The following is a 20,758-nucleotide window of genomic DNA, read 5'->3' on the forward strand; positions in this document are numbered from 1 at the left end:
CGAACCCTCTTGTTTCATGGCGAGGAGCCAGGAGGCCAGACAGCCTCAGGTTTTCATCAGTAACCAGGGACTTGACACTTTTTTCTGCGTCTGTCATCCTAGCCAGTCTATTGGACCTCAACACCATGTATGTTGTTGGGGTCGGACGTAACCATGGGCCTGAAAGACAAAGTACAGTTTGAGAAAAATTAAAGGAAACTCCTTGATTAAAAGTATCGACCAGTCAAAGATGGTACTTACCTCCTCGGGTGAAGGCCAGGTTGTTGCTGGTTATGTCCGGAGTAAGGAAGTATTCCTTACTGTACTGCCCCATGTTAGAAATGTGTGTAGTGTCACTCAGGAACGTCCGATTTGTCCCCTGGTGACAGAGGTGGAAGAAACCCGTCCCATATTGTTGCAGGTTGGATTTAAGGTCGAAAAGATAATTGACCTCGTGGGGAGTAGGTTCTGGCCATTTTTTGAGTTTGTATAGGATATAGAGTGCGGCCATCATTCTATATCCGTTTGGAGTAATTTGGAAGGGGGCGACATCGAAATAATTAGCCACCCCCTGGTAAAAAGGATGTAGAGGGAGGAAAGCCCCCGCCTCTATGTGATACCGAGACCAGGCGCTGTATATACCTCCGGGGAGGTTAGTCCTTTGTTTTGTGGCATGAATTTTGATGGAAACCCCTGTGAGGGGATACTTCCTGAAATAGTTAGCAACCATCCGAAGGGTCACTACACTGGTCGGGGAAATATACCACTCGACATCAGGCAGATTCTGATGGCGGGGGCGGGCTCTAATTTGGATGTTAGGGTCAGGAACAGGATTGTCTCGACCGCTGGTTGAGGGAGCCCTAGCCTGCGAATCAGGCTAGGCAGAAAGGTTTGGACTATCGTCAGACTCAGGTCTTTTCTTGCCTACGGATTTGGAACGGGCCATTTGAGGAGGAGAAGGACGAGGTCTGGAAGAGGATCGTGAGAAGGGAATCTCGTGGACTTGGTCGGCCGGTTGTTCTTCGCCTTCGAGCAGCTGGGTGAGAAGATCGTCGTCGATGGGCCATTCACCTCCCCACAAATCTAGCATCAATGTCTGCAAACAGAAGAATGGGGAGGTGAGGATAAAGAATTTTTAAAGGCCTTTTAGAATAACGCTGGTCGAGTATAAAAGCCAAGCTTTTATACAATAGCATTCTAACAAAAAGCTAAATTTTCCGCACGAACAGTTTGAAAGACGGATCAAAGGGTGAAAGTAAAAAGTTTTTCAAGAAAGCTTTTTCAACTCCCCTTAGGGCGGGAAAAACCTATTTTCCAGCTAGCCTAAAGATCGAATTTTTACTTCAATTTTACGTCCTAAAAGTATGATCCTGACTATTAAACTAACTCGTAACCCTTTTTTACCTACAAAACATTCTACTCACAAGCGTCTCAAACCAGAAGCAGATGAACTCAAATAGTCAACATACAGGAGCATGCATCATGAAAATTTGAAGCATAAGAATTTGAAAACTTACTAAGAAAATGATCGTGGAGATGGAAAAAGGGTCTTCGGAGATCAAGGAACTCTCGGACTGAGTCTTGAAAATGCAGAAGAACGGTCTCTGGAGAAGGTTAAAACTCTGGTTTTTAGGGTTTCTTGAGAAGACAATGGCGTGCGTAAAAAGAGAAGGAAGATTTTGAAGGTATTATATAAGTTTGTCTGTGGCATTAAAAAGGTGTAATCATCAGTTTCCCTTTTTCGAAGTATGGGGAAGCGGAATGGCCGTCACATTATTACTGGGGAACTGAAAAGTCATGATTAGACAGAAGTAGGTTACTTTTTCCAAGAACACACGAAGGGTTCTGACACGTATGGTGGGGTTGCCGAAGAGTCGTTCGCTCAAAAGTTTATTTATTGCTCGTGATAAATAAACTTGGGGGGCAAATGTTATCCAAAAAATTAGCATTGATGACGTGGCAAGTGATCCCTGGACACGTGGCTGACACCTGGAAGAGCTCTGCTAGGGTATCGACCAGAGGATGCACTAGAAACAGTAAGCAGCCCAGTCTTACCTGCGACCAGTCTGGTCGATAGTTCCGCATGCAATGTCATATTATTGTAAAGATCTTTGTAGATCCCGAATTTAACTCACATAATCTCCTGAATATCCAATTATTTAGGAGATAATATTGGCAACAAAATCATGTAATCCCCCTTGAACCTATAAACAGGAAAAAATAGCTCAAGGAAGGGACTTTGGCTTTTGAATTATTTGAGATTAGAGTAATTCTCCTTGGAATATTGTATTGTTCTTCAGAGGTTAGTGAAACTCATTGAACCCTTGTTCTTTGATCACTCCTTTGATTCTTATATCAATAACAGTCTAAGTGGATGTAGGTTATTACCAGATCCTGGGGTCGAACCACTATAAAAATATCGTGTTCTTATTACTTTTTGTCATTACGTTATTCTCAATACATTCATTCACATCAAGCATATTCTGACTCCGTGTCAGTTGACCAAAATCTGGGTCAACAGCATCTTTTACGCAAAAATTGGGTTTGGAACCCGTAATATCAGATGAACCTCAAAGATAAGTAGTATCGGCTTAAACATTCTAGTACTAAACTAGTAAATGTGCCTACAGTGCAACAACAATACAAACATGCATGGAAAAACAGAATATATATATGTATGTATGGGGTCAAGAACAAATACTTACACAATGAAGCTGGTGGATACAGAGAGATTGATGACCGAAGGAGTGGTTGCAAGAATGATTTCACGGATTCGAACAAGCTAGCGTTGTTTTGTCTTCTCGTTTAGGAAAACATGCAAGAACAGAGAGAACTTTGGTTCTGGTTTTTCTTCTTTTTCCTATGAAAACTCAAGGCAAGAAAGTGAAATGAGGAAGGTGATGGGGTTGTATTTATAGGTCCCAAGGGATGTCAAAGGTCGAGTTAATCTGAGTCGTTAGCTAGATTTCGTATCTGATCCGACGGACAGGTACAACGGAAGTGATGGCGACATAAAGTTGGCAGACGGACGGACGTGCACATGGTGCAAAAGATACTCAAGTACTCTGACCATTCAATCCCTGGCTGACGCGTGTCCACACTCGAGTGCAATTAATGGTACAGTTTCCAAGGAAGACATTTCAAAAGTTTCCTTCTCATGGGATTCGAATTGATACTTTTGAGGGGGCAAAATGTTACACCTAGATTTTGGGCATGAGATTGTGATCCCGAAATCTAGGCTCGTTACGTGTAAGCTCGAAATGACATGGTCGTCGTACGTCCTTTCAGTTAAACCATTTCTATAAACGGCGACCTCAAAGGGCGAGGGGGTATGTAGCCTCAAAAATGCTCCGAGCTCGCAAATAGCATGGTGTGACACTTGGATATATCCCTGAACCATTCCTTGCCTTCCGGACTAGTTCAAGCTCGGAATGTGTGAGTTCGAATGTGGCGACATCGTCAATATCTATTTGTTTCGAGCATAGGCAAAGTTAGGCGGCGAGCTCATGATCGACTGTTAGTCTCAGAGATTTGATGAATCTCGTATATGAGTTAATCATTTATATGTGAACATATTTATTGTTGTACAATCCCATTGTTTAAGGGATATTATTTAATCTGTTATCCGATCCCACATTTTATGAGACGTTTCCATGTATGTAGGAAATAATGCATTAAATAGCATTATATTAATTGATTTGCAGAATATCTTCCCGAGATATGTGGGAATAAATTCTGCAACCTCCTCTATAAATAGAGAAGGAGACTCCATTTGTAAATGATCGATTTTTGATTTCTGGAGAGAAAACTCTAAGCTACTATTCTTTGAGAAGTTTCCAGAAAACTCCCAAATTCTAATAACATAGACTCGTGGACTAGACAGATTTAACTCTTGAACCACGTGAAAAACCTCTTGTATTCATCTTTGTCTATTTCCTCCAATATTTTATTGTTTAATTACGTTCCTATTTAAGTTCACGAAAAACGGCGTCAACAAAAGATTATAGCAAAAAAATAATTACTATTAATAAATAATAAAAATAATATTATTACACTTGAATTATTGTTATACTAAAAGTAAAAAAAAATATATTATAATCAAACAAATATGGTTAACAAATTAAAATAATTATTTTATATTAATTACACATTCAGTTTTATATTTTTAAATTTTCTACGGATCATTGGTTTTTTAAAACTAAAAGACATTCATTCAATTACATTTTCAAAAAAATATTTTTAGACACTAAATTCAAATTTTTATTTAGAATTATACTTTCTAAAAACGCAATTTTCAAATGATTAACCATTAAAGCACTAATATAGTGAAAAATTGAGAAAATACATGTAATAGTAATAATAATAGTTCGGCTTGAAAAAAAATGTAGTTATTATTTCATTTAAACAAGTATATAAACCCATTTTAAAATAACAAATTAATAAATTACAATATTTTTTTGAAGCAGTTAATAAATGGAATATACTTATTTGATACTTGATGTTTTTGCAAAATATCATTTTGGTATCCTCTGTTTTCAATAATACTCATATGGTACCCTGTATTTTAAAATCGTACATATTTGGTACCCTAAACTCAGATTTGATAAATAAAATTTTGTCAATATGATCAAACTGTCATCAGTTATATGTAATTGTGTAATTAAATCTAAATTTGTAACTTACATAATTGACAGCAATTTGATTAAATTGACAAAATTTTATATATCAAATTTGAGTTTAGAATTCTAAATATGCACGATTTTAAAATACAAAAAAATATACGAGCATTATTAAAATCAGATGTTAACAAACTTTGAAAAACATAGTTACATGTTCCCATTAATAAATCACAGTTGCGACACAAACAAGAATAAAAGACATGGAACGGAGCCTTGCAAAGCAAAAAAGAAAAGAAAAAGAAAAAGTAGAACATTTCTCCTAGACTCTACTCCTACTGTGGAGGGTTTTGGAGTAGGTAGAGCCCACGAGAGTCCCCATCTTAGGCAAAGCTAGCTAGTTACTTCTGTACCAATTCTAAAATGCTCTTAATCCATCTAATTTTTATTACTTTTGCTTCATTTCTATAGTTCTTCTTTCGGGAAGGGCTGAGATATAATGAAAATGCAAGGAGAGGTTAAGCTAAACGATTTTATTCACCTTTTCAAGCATGGGATTCGGACGATTTCACGTTCGAACTGGGTTTCAGCTTCTGGGTTTCAAATATCTGTAGCTGGGCTTTTCGGTGTTGCTGGTTTTGTATTGGCTTTAAGGGACGGCAAACTGGGCAAGTTGAGTTCTTCCCAGTGGCTGTTGCCTAAGGGCGAAAATCCTCAGAACTTGCGGTTAGTTCCCGGGTTGAAGAATCTTGGAAACAATTGTTTTCTTAATGTGATTTTACAGGTATGAATTAATACTTGGATTTGTTACTTTTTCCATTGGCTGCTGAGAAAACAGAGGAAAAGATGGGAAATAAAGAAAGGAGAAAGAAAGAAAGTTGAGACTGAGAACTAATTGTTTTAAAATATTGGGTTTTTGTTGTTTTATTATTTTGTGTTCGTTTTGGCTAGACTCTTGAGAATTCTGATCTGATGTAGTGTAGACTTTACTGATCATTTGAATGTGGAAAAATGAGCAGGCTCTAGCAAGCTGTTCCCGCTTCCATATTTTTCTGCATAAAGCCATAGAGGAAATTGAACGGTCGGCTAATGACGAGGAATTGGTTGATAGTTTGCCGCTTGCAGTTTCTTTGGCTCTATTGTTACAAGGTAACTTGCAATTTATGTGAACTTTGAATTTTGAAAGTTATTCCTATTGGATGGAATTTTTCACTTCCACGGTAGTTATTCTGTTGAGATTATTCTAATTATGGCTGTCCTGAAACTATATAATTATATATAATTAAATATGTAGCTGAATGCTCCGGCATTATACTGTCTGTTTTATATCTGTTGTGTAATCATTTTGTTTAGTGGTTAACTATGTATGTAAATGACAGTTTTTCTTGCTGCAATTTTTGTGATGGGCGTATTGTTACATATCCTTCATTGTATTGTAAATAATATGAAAGAGGTTTCAACTTGTTTTGGCCTTATTACTTACTGCTCCATCATTTTAGATTTATGTGCAATTGGTGAAAGAAGAGTGGTACTCAATCCCCGGAAAGTGATGCTTTCGATGGCTCAATACATTCCTAATTTTAATCTCACCGCTCAGCAGGTCGAGCTTTGCAATTGTTTTTTAATAATTCCATTACTGTATGCACACTATTATTTGATAATGATTTGTGATTCTGTAAATTTGTAGGATGCCGCAGAAGCGTTCCTTCATCTTCTGTCTTCTTTAAGAGAAGAATTTGCAGATTGTTATGATCCAAGTTACTGTTCTTTGTTTGAATCTTGTTCCTCAAGTTGTAGGATTATTACTCCAAAGAGGAGGGAGGGTCTGAATAAGCAGAAAAGGTGGACACAGAGTTTCATTGGACCATTTAATGGGATTCTTGGTAGCATCTTAACTTGCCAAAGCTGTTCATCTCAGGTTCTTATTGCTTAATATAGTACTTATTAGTTATTACAATGAACTGCCTATATGGGTAATGAGTTATATCTCTGTTTACATTTTTGCAATGCCTGACATGCGTTGCATGTAGAAAATAGACATATTAGAGTGCGAGACTCTAGCCACTATGAAACTTGTGAATAGCTAAAGTTGACTCCATAATGTTTTTCTCTTTTTCTTTTTAACCAATTTTGTATTGTAATGTGATCTTCATGAAGTTATTTTGCAAATCCACTATCTCATGGTCTATTATGTTATTTTGGTTGTGGTCTTTTGGAGCTTTTATTTATTTAATATTTATTATAAATGGGCTGACTACTTTTCTATATAGTTTCACTAGTAATTGTTGTAATGCCGTGCCTTTTTTAATTTTGTTCATTTTGCAGATCTCGTTGAACTTTGAATCTTTTCACAGCTTGGCTCTTTCTCCAGTGCTTGCTACTGGTGCCAACATAGTATGTTACTGAAGGTTCAACTCTATGATAGTGCGTATTTTTAAGCCTATTTCTTGGACCTCAATTGTAGTAGCTGCTTCCTATAGAACAAACAAAGGTGTCTTATTTCTGAAAATTGCTAAACTCTTATACCTTTTCTCTTATGCTTTTATATACATTATCAGATGGTTGGATGTAGCTTGGAAGATTGCCTGAAGCAGTTCACAGTGGCCGAACAAGTCGAAAATTACCGCTGTTCCAGTTGTTGGCATATTGCGGGAATTAGGTTCTTATCCGCCATAGGATCAGATGAGGTACTTCCCAAGTTTGACCAGTTATTTCTCACTGCCAATCATAAAATGACATAGTCTTGTCTCAACTCTCAATCCACTTAATTGCATATTATGATATTGTTTAAATTCTGAAAAAAAGCTTTATTGGCCATCCCTGATTTGCTTTTGGTGGCCTAAAGTTGACTCTAAAGTTTCTTGCACTTTCTTACTAAAAATCACTGGACTGCTACGATATCATTGTATACTTTGTGCTTGTGCATTGTTTTACAGACAGAGATCGAGAAACTTAGGACATGCTCTGAGCAAGATTTTTGTGACTGCCGAAAATTTCTTCCTCAAGATGCATTTCCATGGTCAAATAAGTTTTCTCATACACTGAAGCAAATAAGTATTGCTCGTTCTCCGAAGGTATGTATGTGTAGTGGTGTTCTTAAACCAGTGTCAGCCCTAAGAAATCAAAAGTCCAAGACAAAACATAATTGTGGGGCCTCTAATGGAAATAAATTTTTGTTTAGGTATATATAAAACTGATATTTTTCTAATTTATTGATAAATTATATTATTTAAAATTTTTTTGATGGCCTAGGCCTGGGCTTCCTCTACCTGTACTTGGGACCGACTCTGCTTATACGTCCAATGTAGCTATTGCCATCCCCTGGAGTCATAGACATGTGAATTCTTGTAGGCGTATTGCTGTGAAGGAGTCAGTGGTTTAGGGTGGCTGTTGGACTATTATGAGTGTGGAAGAAATGGCTAATAAGGAAGGCGGATTTTGTCCCATTTGTAAATTGAATATTGCAATCAATGCAAAAACAAGCAAACTGATCTGTCATTCTGTTGGGACAGACGTTGAATGAACTGCATGGTGTAGGAAGCCCTAGTGAAGTCTTGGAAATTTTTTCGTCAATGTTATTGTTTTATTAGGAAAATCTTAACTAGAATTGAACAAAATAATATTAGAGCATATATTGTTTTCTTTTGGTTACCGTCATATGACCTGGGAGCCAAGTGGGGTGGCACACACTGTTAGACCTGAGTGATTTGCTCCCACAAGGTCTGAGGTTTGAGTCTCTCATGGCATCTGCATAGCAATTATTAGTGTTCTAAATATTATAAGATTAGACAGGGAACCCTAGTTTCAAACTTTGGTCCACTAAGTGAGTTTGGAGGATTTCTAGGTATTTAAAAAAAGATTGGAACTTTTTCAAGCAGCTTATTGAAACCCAATGTTAGATTTTCTTATAAAGTTCATTTAAAAAAAAAAAAACTGGGAGCTTTCCATTTCTAAAGTGAGAGTAAAACTCATTATTTCTGACTAACAAACTTGTAATTAGGTACTTCTTAAGTCTTTCTTATATAAAAGATTGGCCTGTCTGATTCTGCTTGCAGATTTTGTGCATTCATCTAAAGCGTGTTTCCTTTAATGTGTTCGGCGAATCCTTTAAACTTCAGGTAATGCAATTTTCAGTTATCTTGATTCCTAAGATTTCTAACACTTGTAAGCCCCAAAAAATAGAAGGTTCCGGAACAGTTTTCCATGAAATCCAGGAAACACTTATAAATTGCTGCATTTTAAAAAAAAAATTGGTCATTGATTATATGTGATTGAAAAGTTTTTAAATACTCTTTGCCTTCACAGCCAAGTATTTGTAATGTGATTTTCAAGATGTGCCGACTTCTGACTCAAATCAATTTTAGTTTCTTAAGCATCTTTTTAGGATTAAGTTGCATATGTTATATGGTTTTTGCACATGTTATATGTGTTTTGGCTTTATGGTAGATGTTATAAACTACCTCGTATATGTTTACAATCATTGCTTAAGACTTCAAAAAATTGTCTTAATGGGTTTTCATTTTACTGTTGTAGGGTCATATATCCTTTCCCATGATTTTGGATCTTTTCTCATTCATGACTAGTGGAGTGGCAATAAAGAGTCGACAAGAAATTTTTCAAAGAGGGAAAATGCAGCCACATTATAAACAACCAAGTTTTCTTACTGGAAATTTTAACATACAACATGATACAAGAAATCTTAATAGTAAAGATAAAACAAAAGAAAGTTTCTATTCTAAAGATACACAGGACATACGCATAGAGGAGTCCAATATTGACCAAATTGGATGCTGTTCAGAAACCACGCATGTGGAAAAGGAGACACATTCATACAACCAGGTTAGTTTATTAAGTTTTTGAATATTGTTATATTTTGGCTTGATAGTCACTTGTAACTTGGGAAAAATCATTTTGCGTAGAAATGTGATTTTGTATAACATTAGTTGAAATTTTCTGATACATTTCACCATAATTTGGCTTTTGCCTAATCTTATTGTCAACATAGGTCTCAATGATTCACCAATCGGTCCCACCAAGTAGTTTGTATCGTTTAGTTTCGGTGGTGGAGCACTTTGGAGGGGCTGGTAGCGGTCATTACACAATTTACAGAAGCGTGAGGACTGGCCCCTGTAAAAAAGAGTTCGATGAACCACAAGAGCCTGATTCTGTTTTCTGGTTCTGTATTTCAGATTCTCAAGTGCATGGGGTCTCAGAAAAAGAGGTTTTTGCTGCTGAAGCTAGCTTGCTGTTTTATGAGAAAATATATGAAGGTTGACTGATGTGCATTCTCTATATGGCTGGTTAATATTTTATAGCATTGTTTTGCTTTTTGTAGGGTTATAGTAACTCTTCCTTTCAAAAACTAAGGAAGAATTCAATCTTTTGCTAATTTGCATGGACTAATGTCGAGATAAGCCTCGACCACTGGATATTACAAATTACAGAAAAATAGAAGAAAACTGAAAGAATGAACATCATTGATTTATTAAGGTGATAATGCAAACACTTAAGATTCACACATGAACCGAGTGAAATCTTGTTACAACAACTCACCAGGTCTGTTACAGAAAACCTCTGTTACTTTATAACTAATTAATTGAACTATAAGGCTAGTTCGAATGGTTTGGTGCGTGAGTGTGCGATGTAGATTCAAATTATGGTTTTATGTGTACTGTGTTCGTGTACCCTTGAGATATTAGTTAAGCTTTTTTTGGACGCCACATATTATTTGGACCAACCATTGGGATATTTTCTTTTGTGGTATGCACTCGAAGTCTTACCTACTCTTTCTTAGCATTGATACTTTCAAATGATGTTCACACATGGTTGCAGTCTGTAAGGTGGTTTTCTCTTGAGTAAAACATTATCCATATTTCTTCTAACATGGTTGTTCAATAAACACCAATTTGTATCGTAAGTCTCCAATCTTTGTAGCACTAGGCAACTTGATTCCCAACTTGTTTTTTGTTTTGTTTTTTTTTCTTCTGCAAATTACTCGCCATAACAGAGGAGGTGGAGGCTCTCAAAGTAAAAATTGCAATGATAATGCGCAAACCCTTAACATCTTAACAAAGGGAGTGTGTTTGATAGACTAGAGCAACGAAGGTACAGATACATGATCATAGAGTAAAATCCGTGAGAGTAGCTGAATGCATGACATAATATGTATGTTGAACAACTATGTGATCAGCCAGCACAGCTTGCATAGCCAATTGTAATGGGTTTTCTTTGGGCTAGAAGATGACCATTTCTGAATTTGGTAGAAGACCATTAAGGTTGAGTGTAGCTTGTTACTGCTTGGTGTGAGCTAGAAGGCAAAACAATTGAGCATGTCAATAAAATACTAATCTACAGGTAAGGTCGTTCTTTGCACTCTAGGTTGTGTATGGATCTTTGTACACATTAGAAGCTGCAAGGTCCTAGAGACTTGCTTCGACCCGAAGATGATGATTTTTTCCAAGTGTTCTTTGGTCATAGTAGATTAGATGAATGCAGATTCAAAGTGTAGTTGGTCGAGTTTATGAAATGCTCGGATCTTGTCAATTTTGGGGTGCACCTCTTCAAAGACTAGTTCTTAAGGTTCGAGATTGGGCTTATTCGAGATTTTCCCTTACCTGCGAGCTAGGTTTTGCCATGTATGGCCAAGAAAGTTTGTAATTCCCTTGGTATGTTGTTATTGCTACAAACATTTTAGTTGGATCATTTTGGTTGGATGAAGAGAGATGATCGTGCAAGCTGGATTTTCTATTGTGATCACTGGCCTTGCAAGTGTAAGTCTATTGCGTTGCCTTCTGAGTAGTCCCCTCGTGTCTTTTGGGATAACTCACTTAATTGATCCTAGCGATGTTTACTGATTGCTTCTTGAAGCCTGATTGCTGGGGCTAGAGATGGTGGTGATGTTTCTTGCTCATCCCCGAATAGAAGTTGGAGTAGGAGGTGAGCTCGTGCTTTAACCAAATCAAGTATTCTAAAAGGTTTTCTATGATGTAATTTCTTAACAAATTCAAGAATAACAATAATGTATTTTCTAGAAAATGTTTAAAAAACTCTCTTTTGCTTTTCATATGTTAGAATCCACAGACCTAGGTTATGTTTGTAGTACACAAGAACGTTGTTCATTAAGACAAGATTTTTTAGAATTATAGCAGTAACAGAAGTTCCCTACCTTTTATGGTCTATCATGAAAACAGTTTCAAGCATTCAAATAAATGCATTATTTTCATAAATAAAGAGAATGCATATTTTCATGTTTTCTTTAAATGCATGAAATTATGTCGCTGAGCTGTCAAATTTGTATGTTATGCTTGTACAACTCGTTTAAGACATGAGTGGTTTAGAAAGTTTATGAAAAATAGACACCATTTTACAACCTTTCAACTAAGTGGCATATTTACATAAAGCATACAAACTCAAATTTCCTAGGAAGTTACTATTTTATTTGTTATATCATGCTCCATTACTAAAATACTGTACAATCAATATATATTTAATGAAAAGTTAAAATTTTAACTAGATTTTTTGTATTTAAAGTTGAGCATGGTGAAGAGATCAAAAAAAGAAAAAAGAAAAAAAAGTTGAAAATATAAAACTTAGCTAACTAATGAGTCAGGTTTATTCCTCTTGACTACCATTAAAGACACTAGAATGTTTTTGAAAAAGATGCTGAATACATATATTTAGTAAATAGACATTGTCGACTAAGTTTTTGGTCAGAACAATTGTTAAATGGCAGCTAGAAACAGGAAGAACATAGTGAATTTTACGTGGTTTAGGTTATTAATTAAGCCTACTCCATGAGTTCATTATATTAGGGAGAAGAACTTGCAAGGTTCAAATTCTCTTGGGATTTTGGCAGTGTTTTAGCACATGCACGTACCAAAGTTCAGATCCTTTACAAATGGAAACCCAACCCTATTAATAGGGGCTTGGGGGATTAAAGGCTCTGTGATTAGAGCTAAACTACATTAGTGATCTTAATCCAATCATAACCTTGGGGTTTATGTAGAGAATTACAAAGTTAAAGGTTTGGAATCGGCCCATGGGCCATTTCAAGCGTATTTTATAACACCCTAATTTAACTAGGATATATTATTTGAATAAATATTTTAAATGCAAAAGAAAGTAGTCTTCATAAATGATGCTGAGTTTCATAAAAGATAATGCCAAAATATGCAATTACATAAAATATGTCCCAACATAAAATTGATAATAAATTATGGTGTTCTTATGATCGTCGTCGTCCATGTTATCCCCTCACAAAGCACATACATTTTCTTGGAACGGTCCCTGCTCACCATGCCATTGCATAATCAAATCTTGCCTATGGAGAGGAAAAATGGGGTGAGCTAAAGATTAGTAAGGAGAATTGTAACACTCCCATTTCTTGAAGCGTTAACTGACTATTACCATAATTGTGTTTTGAAATAAAAATACTCTATTATTTATAGAAAATCCATCATAAATACAAACCAAATGTATAAAAGAATGAAACTCCGGAGCTTCTTAGTTATCATAAATAAAGTAAAATAAACAAACTTTAAATCTAGTTAGTAAAACTAAAACATCATTCTAAAAATAATCAATAAATTTCCCAATTAGTAGGCCCGATCCCTTGTGGTCGTTAAACCCTTGACATGTACGCTCTCCGCCAAAGCTCTCCAACTTATTGTGTTGAAACCACATCTTTGCCTTTACCTGCAGCACAGAGTACCCATGAGCCAAAGCCCAACAAGAAGAGATGTGTAGAACACAACCCCATAACCTTAACCAAGAGTTCAAATCAATAAAAATAAAGATAAATATAACATAAATCATGAAATAACGTAGCCCAAGTTGAGTTGGACAAGTGTCGTATAACGCAAGCATGCAATTTCAACATATCATAAGCATGCAGTTTTGTAACGTAGACATGCGTTGACGTAGTTTGTAATGCCCCACGTCAGTATGGATGCTTCCTAGAATGAAGATTGGCCCTGCAAACCAACAAGAGTCTTTCCAACGTGCTTTGTCCTCACTCGCACGCTTCTCGGGAAAACTTCCCAATAGGTCACCCATCATGAGACTACTCCAGGTCAAGCACGCTTAGTTTTGGAGTTCTCAAGTGATGGGCTACCGAAAAGAAGATGCATATTGTTGGCATAGGTAGTACCCATCAATCCACTTATGCCCTAGGCGATGTGGGATTGTACAACTTTTTATACCTGGTCTTTCCCCCTGCGAATCACGGGATTCTGACTATCTAACGCCCCACATCAGTATAAATGCTTCCTGGAATGATGACTGACCCTGCAAACCAACACGAGTCTTTCTAGCGTACTTTTTCCTCACTTCACACGCTTCTTGGGAAAACTTCCCAGGAGGTCACCCATCATCAGATTAGTCCAGGTCAAGCACACTTAACTTTGGAGTTCTCAAGTGATGGGTTACTGAAAAGAAGATGCATCTTGTTGGCATAGGTAGTACCCATCAATCCATTTAAGCCCTCTTCAATTGTGTAGTCCTATACCTACACAGTCTTAGAATCATCTCACTTGACTTTCCCTAGGCGATGTGGGATTGCACAACTTTTTATACCCGGTCTTTCCCCCTGCGGATCACAAGATTCTGACTATCACACAGTTTTTCGCCAACAGTATATTAAGAAATCAAACAGGTAAATTAGCACTAAATTATATACCATAATGAAATAATAAACACCCTCTCGAACACACACAACTTTTACATGGTTCAGTGGTTAAAATCCACCTAGTACACGAGTCAATATTATTACTTTTCTCACTTAATTTCTGCAGAGTTTTAGTAGTACAAAAAATGGCCGTCCCCTTCCCTGTCCTTTATTCCTGATATTTATAGAGGAATTTCCTAGATAGGTTTGGGTAACCGCGTGAATAAATAAGGTATACATTTAATACAAATTATTCCCATTTACATTAGGATATGATTTGATAACAAAATAGAATATACTTCTGCTATCTCGGATAATAAATGATAAATATAACGATACAACCTGGGCATTAATGAGCACATAAGGATCCTCCGATTCTCTTGGGATCCTTCAGTGTGCACTTTATCAAGGTTTCCACGAGTTGAATATCTCACCCGAGCTCGTGTTCAGAGTCTATCTGAACCCTAGCTCATAGTAAACTCAGAGCACCCAAAGTTGTATCTGGTCATTATAAGTCTCGAACTCAAGTGTCATCCTTAGAGGCGGTCTGATAATAACCCGTGTATCATGTACGAACTGAACTGAGTCTCGAGCTTGCTCACATCACTTTTAACCAAATATCCTACTTGGCTATTTTTCCACATATCCATCTGCCAGCTGTACCCCGAGCTGAGTAATTAAACTCATGCTAATTTTAGGGTACAACATTTGCCCCCAAGCTCCTGCTTGTGCTTGATGTCATCACTTTTTGACATGCACAGTATGGGCTTTTAGGCTTCTGCCATGTAAAATCGTGCCTACCCACTACTCAATTGCTGAACACATGGTTGCCTGCAATTGGCGTCCGTTCGGGTTTCGAGGGCTGTGACAACTGTCCTGTCAACTTTTTGTCGTCGTAAGGTTCATTTAATCTTGGCCTTTTGATCTCGAGCTAACCCAATCGGATGGTCCGAATTAATTCCTGCCGTTTACGTATAAATAGGTGATCAGACCTGAAACCTCACCACCTTTGCATTTAAAAAATTTCCTTTTCAAAAAACCAAGTTTCCCTTTTTCTTTTCCAACTTCTCCAAAAAACCCTCCGTTGCCCTTCAGATTATCAGAGGTTTTCAAGAAATTTCCTGTGGACGTATCGACACTTCTCTGAGCTAATCATATCAACTGTAAGTATTTCCTCACCTGGTTTTAATTTTTCAACTCCTTGTTTTCTAGTGAGTTTTTTTTTTCCTTTATACCGTGAAAAACATCCTTTGCCCAATGTCGTTTAGGATACATCTATGTGTAAATAGGTGATAGGATTCAATTTAGGCTAAATGAGCGATATTAGGCTTATTTAAAAACAAGGTTTTCATAAAATTGGGCAAACTTTATGGGTTTTTGAATGAAAATCCTAATGGTAAATCGGTTTGAATACCTGTTTGGAGTGTAGAAGCCGAAGGGGTTTTAGATTTAATCCTAGGTAGCTTAAAGGTTACGATTGCTTAGGCGTTTTTGCATTAAACTGCTTTCAAAAGGAAAGTTGTGGGTCTGAAGAATCTGACACACGAATCCCAAAGTATCAGGGAATTTTAAGAAATTGAAGCACATGGCCTAGGACCACTCGTTGAGGCTAGGGCACAACTTAGCTCGTATAATTTTTCAAATCCTGAAAGTAAACCACTTAAACCTTTGGACTTCCGTACCTCCACAACCGTAGCTAGAAATCATCTTAGGTTTCCTACTAATAGGCCGCTTTGTCATCAGGCGATCTGAATCATGGCACCCACAAAGAAGAATGTTGCGAGCTCCTCTACTCAAAACATCGATAAAGGCAAGCATGTCACCTCTGACTCCCCCATCCCTCATTTTGGTCCTGTGGTGGAGAGAGAAATTATGGTTGACCTCGACGCATTCTTTGTGGCCGAGCACATAGTCTCCTGGATAACGACTCAGGGAAAAGTTAACAAAATCCTACTGATTCATAGGATAGAGATGGGATCTGATAGCCTTATTTCCTGACCTGTGTTGGAGGGAGAGTGGAGTTGTGCCCCTCTCCAAGATGACTACGGGGCTTGGAGTGATGAGCACTTGAAGGCCAGTGCCTTCCTCCCATTGGACCAGTATTTCGCAGAATTTCTGAACTACATCAAACTGGCTCCATTTAGCTCCCCCCAAACTCATACAGGCTTTTGGCAGGGTTAAAATATTTGATTATGAGGCACAAGTGGGAGGTCCCCACTCCGACATACATCATGTACTTCTTCTGCCTCAAGGCCAGTCCCAACCAGAAGGGGAAAGGTTACTGACCTTGTCTAGTCTTCCTCCCAGGGAGAAAGACTATTGCCTGATTGTGAATGACTCCACCATGGTGGCTTGCAATCTGATCAACAAAGGCCGATGTTAGCTCTGAGGACCCGAGCTCCTCTTCCCATCACCCCCAAGCTCCCCCCTTCTAAAGAGGCCTTGCCAGCTAATGAGGATTCCGAGGAGGAAGAAAATGTGGCACCGTTGGTGCGTAAAAGGAAAGCTCCTAAAGATAATCAGGGGCCCGATCCTGAGCGAGCCGCGTCCGGGGTAGAGCCAACCCCTCCGGCCAAGGTAACCCATACCCTTACAGAGAGTTAGATTGGGCTGTTGCCAGTTATAGGATAATTTGATTCAACCCTAACCAACTCGTTAGTCGTCACCCCACTGACCTAGACCTAAACACAACCCTCCTCCAGTGAGTGGACCATTCGGTGGTACGCTATAATCACAGCTACCACAAAGGTACCATCATAGTTGACAACACTATTCATTTTAGGTCCACCATTTTTGAGGAGTATGGGACAAACCATAGGTCCTGGCCTTTCCTGCGTCAGGGTTTGTATGCCTTTAGTTTTAGGCAGTACGTAGATGAGTCCAGCCCTGAGGAAGTACCTGAACCCCTAGGATCCAGGAGGTCATAACTTTAGATTCTCCCCTACCTCCATTAATCCAAGAGTTATAGGTTGTGCCTAACCTGGTCAATACCCCCGAGCTGATCGTAATATATTCCTCCCCTAGCCCAGAGGGTAGGGTCTCTGCTCTTCTTCTTGTGTTTATAACACTTTTGAATAATTACCTCTGTAAACTGAATCCTCTGCTTGCTCTTTTTTAGGTGAAGAGATGGAGTTGCCAAGAGCCCTGGATTTGAGGGGTACTTTTAAGGCTGGCGGGATCGGAGTTGGTCCCATGGTGAAGAGGCCTAGGGTGACAAAGAAAACAACTCCGAAGAAGGGGGGTACCACCAAATCTCCAGCTAAGGACAAGGGTGCCTGCTCCGCCCGAGAGCAACCACAAAAAGAACTTCCCCAAGCTCCAGTAACAACGGATACTGTTCAACAAGCTCCTCCTCCTCCTCCTCCCGACACACACCTCCCTCAAATCCTTAAGTGATCCAAGGTGAGGCTCCCACTACCCAGATACTGGTCAAGCCACACGACCTAGAAAAGATCCCTGAGGCCTTTCGGGGTATTGTGTATGAGACGGCAAGCCACATGGTTGGCCACGCCTATAGAGCAAGAGCTAGAGATTTCAGGGCTATAGAGGAGTGCAGTCCTGAGGACGTCCTCAAATCTGCCATGGGGATGAACCTTACTGTGAGTTTTTTTCACTCTCCTAACCTTTTCTTTTTCTTTAGTTTTTTTTAAACTTGACTAGCTTCATTCTTCTGCAGTCTATCCTGGCCCAATTTCGAGGAGTAGCTTGCCTTAAAGCCTGGGATAAGGAACTCCGAGCTACCCTGGGCGCCACTCAAGAGAGAAAATAGACCGCTAAAGCTGCCCTGGTTTCTTATGAGGAGGGCGAGCGGTCTACAAAACTGCCTTGTCCGCTTTCCAGGATCAAGTTGTGGAGGCGAGCCTTCGTGTGGATCAGCTTTAGGCAGAAAATGAAGAACTCAAGAAGAAGCTGATTGAGGTCGAGGCTAAGGCCAAGGAGGAAGCTGTAGAGTCATCGAATCAAATGGAGGAGATGCTTTACCATTGTTGGGCCTTCTACCAGGATAGGAACTTCTCTTTCATGCTACCCGAGTTGTGGGACCCATATTTTGCTTGGTTCAAGATTCGGTTCTCACAGAAACCATCAGAGGCTGGCGAAGCTTCTGGAGTTGCTGAGGGGGATGGCGAGGAGGTGACTTTTCTTGAGTGAGCTGACGGAGCTCAGTGATTTTATTTTTCACCCTTTTTATTATAATTTTTTAAAGGGTTTATACTTTTTTAGACCTTGTGTTTTGTCTCATTACCTGTTTGGACCCTGTGTTTTGAAAAATTACTTTTTGGACCCTGTGTTTTCTAAAATAGTTCAAATAGACCCCTAAACCCATTTTGGATCAAAGTTTTTTGAACTAAAATCGCAAATAATTCATCAAACTGACAACTCAGAACAAAAATACAGTCATTCTGCCCAGAAACTGTGTTGTTATATTCAATTTTTTGTTCATCAAAATCAGGTTTAGGGGCCTATTTGAACCATTTTACAAAACACAAGGTCCAAAAAATAATTTATCAAAACACAGGGTCAAACAGGTAATGAGGTAAAACACAGGGTCTAAAAAGGTATAAACCCTTTTTTAAACTTTTGTAACAGTTCCTTGGGACCAAAACTATTTCCTTCAGGCTTAGGTTGAGGTTTTTTCTCCCCGAGATGACAATATACTTTTGAATATACATCTAACTTGTGATCTATTTGTGTTTCCCTTAGTCTATTATTTTCTCATGTTTACAAATCCTTAGATTCTTGTACATTCAAAATCTTAGGTATTGACTTTTAGATCAAGATAGATTTTATCGATATCTTAGTTGTATCCAGGATTTTGCTTGCTTATTTGCGTCATACCTGTTAAGAATCAGGCCTCGGATCTGGTTATGTCCAGGGATTTTAATAGGCTTACTAGCTTTATACCCGTTAGGAATCAGGCCTCGAACCTGGTTATATCCAGGGTTTTTTTTGTAAGCTTAATAACATTGTACCTATCAAGAATCAGGCTTCAGACCTGGTTATATCAAGGGTTTTAGAGATTTCTCAAACTTAGTTCGCGTTAGGTTTATTGTAAATTCGAGCCTTTTTTTTTAAAGCCGCTGAATAATCAAATTCTCCAAACACTAGTTTTTAATCCTTATCCAAGTAAGTTGAACTTTCTCAAATACTCTCTTCGGTTATGTGCCCCCCAAGGAACCAGAACATATAAACGTTCTTGGTTGCTTTTACAACGTGAGCTCGTAATAATAAAAAATAAGAAGTTCTTATTTAATAATCCAACTCTTATTGAATTGAAATGGCATTTATAAATAAGCCTTACATAAACGGTAATTGTAACGACCCAAAATGACCAATAAGGTTTAAGGGCCTTGATTAGTGTGCCGGGAGGGCATAATTGGTTTATGTGTGAATTAAATGATTAAATGCATGATTATATGATATGCATGATGATATGATTATATGGATATGTAAAATGCATGTTTATGTGTATTAATATGCATGTGGGCCCTATTTAGCTTATAGGGGCATATTTGTAATTTTGGCCCGTTGAGGGCATAAATGGGATTATATGTGATAAATTGATGAGACCACATTATTATGTGGATATATTTATAGCATATCGCTCGAGACGGTCTTAGTGAGCGATTTGGCGAAATAGTCACGACGAGGATTTATACCCGACTCAGGGGAGCCTGGGGGTATTTTCAGGAATTTAAGAAATGTATTGGGGATTTTTAGACATTGGGTAAATAATTGGTGATTAATTAGATGATGGGATTTAAGTGGTAAATATTAGGAACACTCGAGGAATTAGTAGGAATTGGGAGCAAATGACTATTATACCCCTAGATTAAGTTAAAGGTTAGCTTTGTTTGAAGGGGTAAAATGGTCTTTTTGTTAGTAAAGGATATAATCAGATTTTGTTAGATTATTATGGAAGGCAGTGGAGATATTGAAGAAGGAAAAAGGGAAAACTTTCTCTCTCTCTCTCTCTCTCTCAGCTCATCTCTCTCTCCCACGTATCTCTCTCCTTAGCTTCCATTTGGGATATAGAAGCTTTTCTTCAAGGTGAGAGCATATGCTAAGCTTGGACTGGGATTTTTTGGAGGAAAACAGAAAGGAATTGAAGGGGAATTTAGCTGGGTGTTGGAGCTGGAAATTCAGAGGAGAAGACTGCTATATTGAGGTAAGAATTCTGGCTTTTAATTATGATTTTTTCTGCTGGGTTGTCTACGTAAGTTTGGACTCTTGAACTTGAATTGGATGATGGAATTAGACCAAGTTCTTGGAATCTTAATACCTGATGAATTTGATTGGTGACTTCAAGTTTATTGCTGAGGTTTTGAGGATTAAGATAGGTGGTTTATTCTTAAAATTCGTAGCTTAATTGATGATTGAATTGGGGACAGTTGTTGGGTAAAATTCTGGGTAAGTTTGAGTGTTCTTGGTTGGGAGAAGGATGAGAAAACCCAGGTTTTCTCTGGGTTCGCAGGGCATGCCGCGACCTAGCTTGGGGGCG

The 20,758-nt window shown here is 38.1% G+C and overlaps 1 protein-coding gene across 2 annotated transcripts; it reads left to right on the forward strand.

Moving 5' to 3' along the window:
- Positions 1 to 4,878: 4,878 nt before the first annotated feature.
- On the forward strand, positions 4,879 to 10,115 carry LOC133803379 (ubiquitin carboxyl-terminal hydrolase 27). 2 transcript variants are annotated; one of them, XM_062241417.1, is made up of 11 exons: positions 4,879 to 5,379; positions 5,615 to 5,744; positions 6,095 to 6,195; positions 6,283 to 6,513; positions 6,921 to 6,989; positions 7,154 to 7,282; positions 7,532 to 7,669; positions 8,651 to 8,713; positions 9,129 to 9,434; positions 9,601 to 9,708; positions 9,785 to 10,115. In XM_062241417.1, the coding sequence occupies exons 1-11, from the start codon at positions 5,095 to 5,097 to the stop codon at positions 9,872 to 9,874; spliced, it is 1,650 nt and encodes a 549-aa protein (XP_062097401.1). In that variant the 5' UTR covers positions 4,879 to 5,094; the 3' UTR covers positions 9,875 to 10,115. The 2 variants fall into 2 exon arrangements, with proteins under 2 accessions (XP_062097401.1, XP_062097393.1); XM_062241409.1 differs by having other exon boundaries at positions 4,880 to 5,379; positions 9,601 to 10,115.
- The last annotated feature ends 10,643 nt before the right edge of the window (positions 10,116 to 20,758 follow it).

Source organism: Humulus lupulus, chromosome 1 (genome assembly GCF_963169125.1).
Source record: "Humulus lupulus chromosome 1, drHumLupu1.1, whole genome shotgun sequence".
Lineage (NCBI taxonomy): Eukaryota > Viridiplantae > Streptophyta > Magnoliopsida > Rosales > Cannabaceae > Humulus > Humulus lupulus.

Bases quoted from the DNA above. Each gene is read 5' to 3' on its own strand.
- LOC133803379 (XM_062241409.1), top strand. From the start codon at position 5,095: ATGAAAATGCAAGGAGAGGTTAAGCTAAACGATTTTATTCACCTTTTC. The intron at 6,196-6,282 runs GTCGAGCTTTGC...GTAAATTTGTAG, and splicing joins TTAATCTCACCGCTCAGCAG to GATGCCGCAGAAGCGTTCCT. The intron at 9,435-9,600 runs GTTAGTTTATTA...TTGTCAACATAG, and splicing joins AGACACATTCATACAACCAG to GTCTCAATGATTCACCAATC.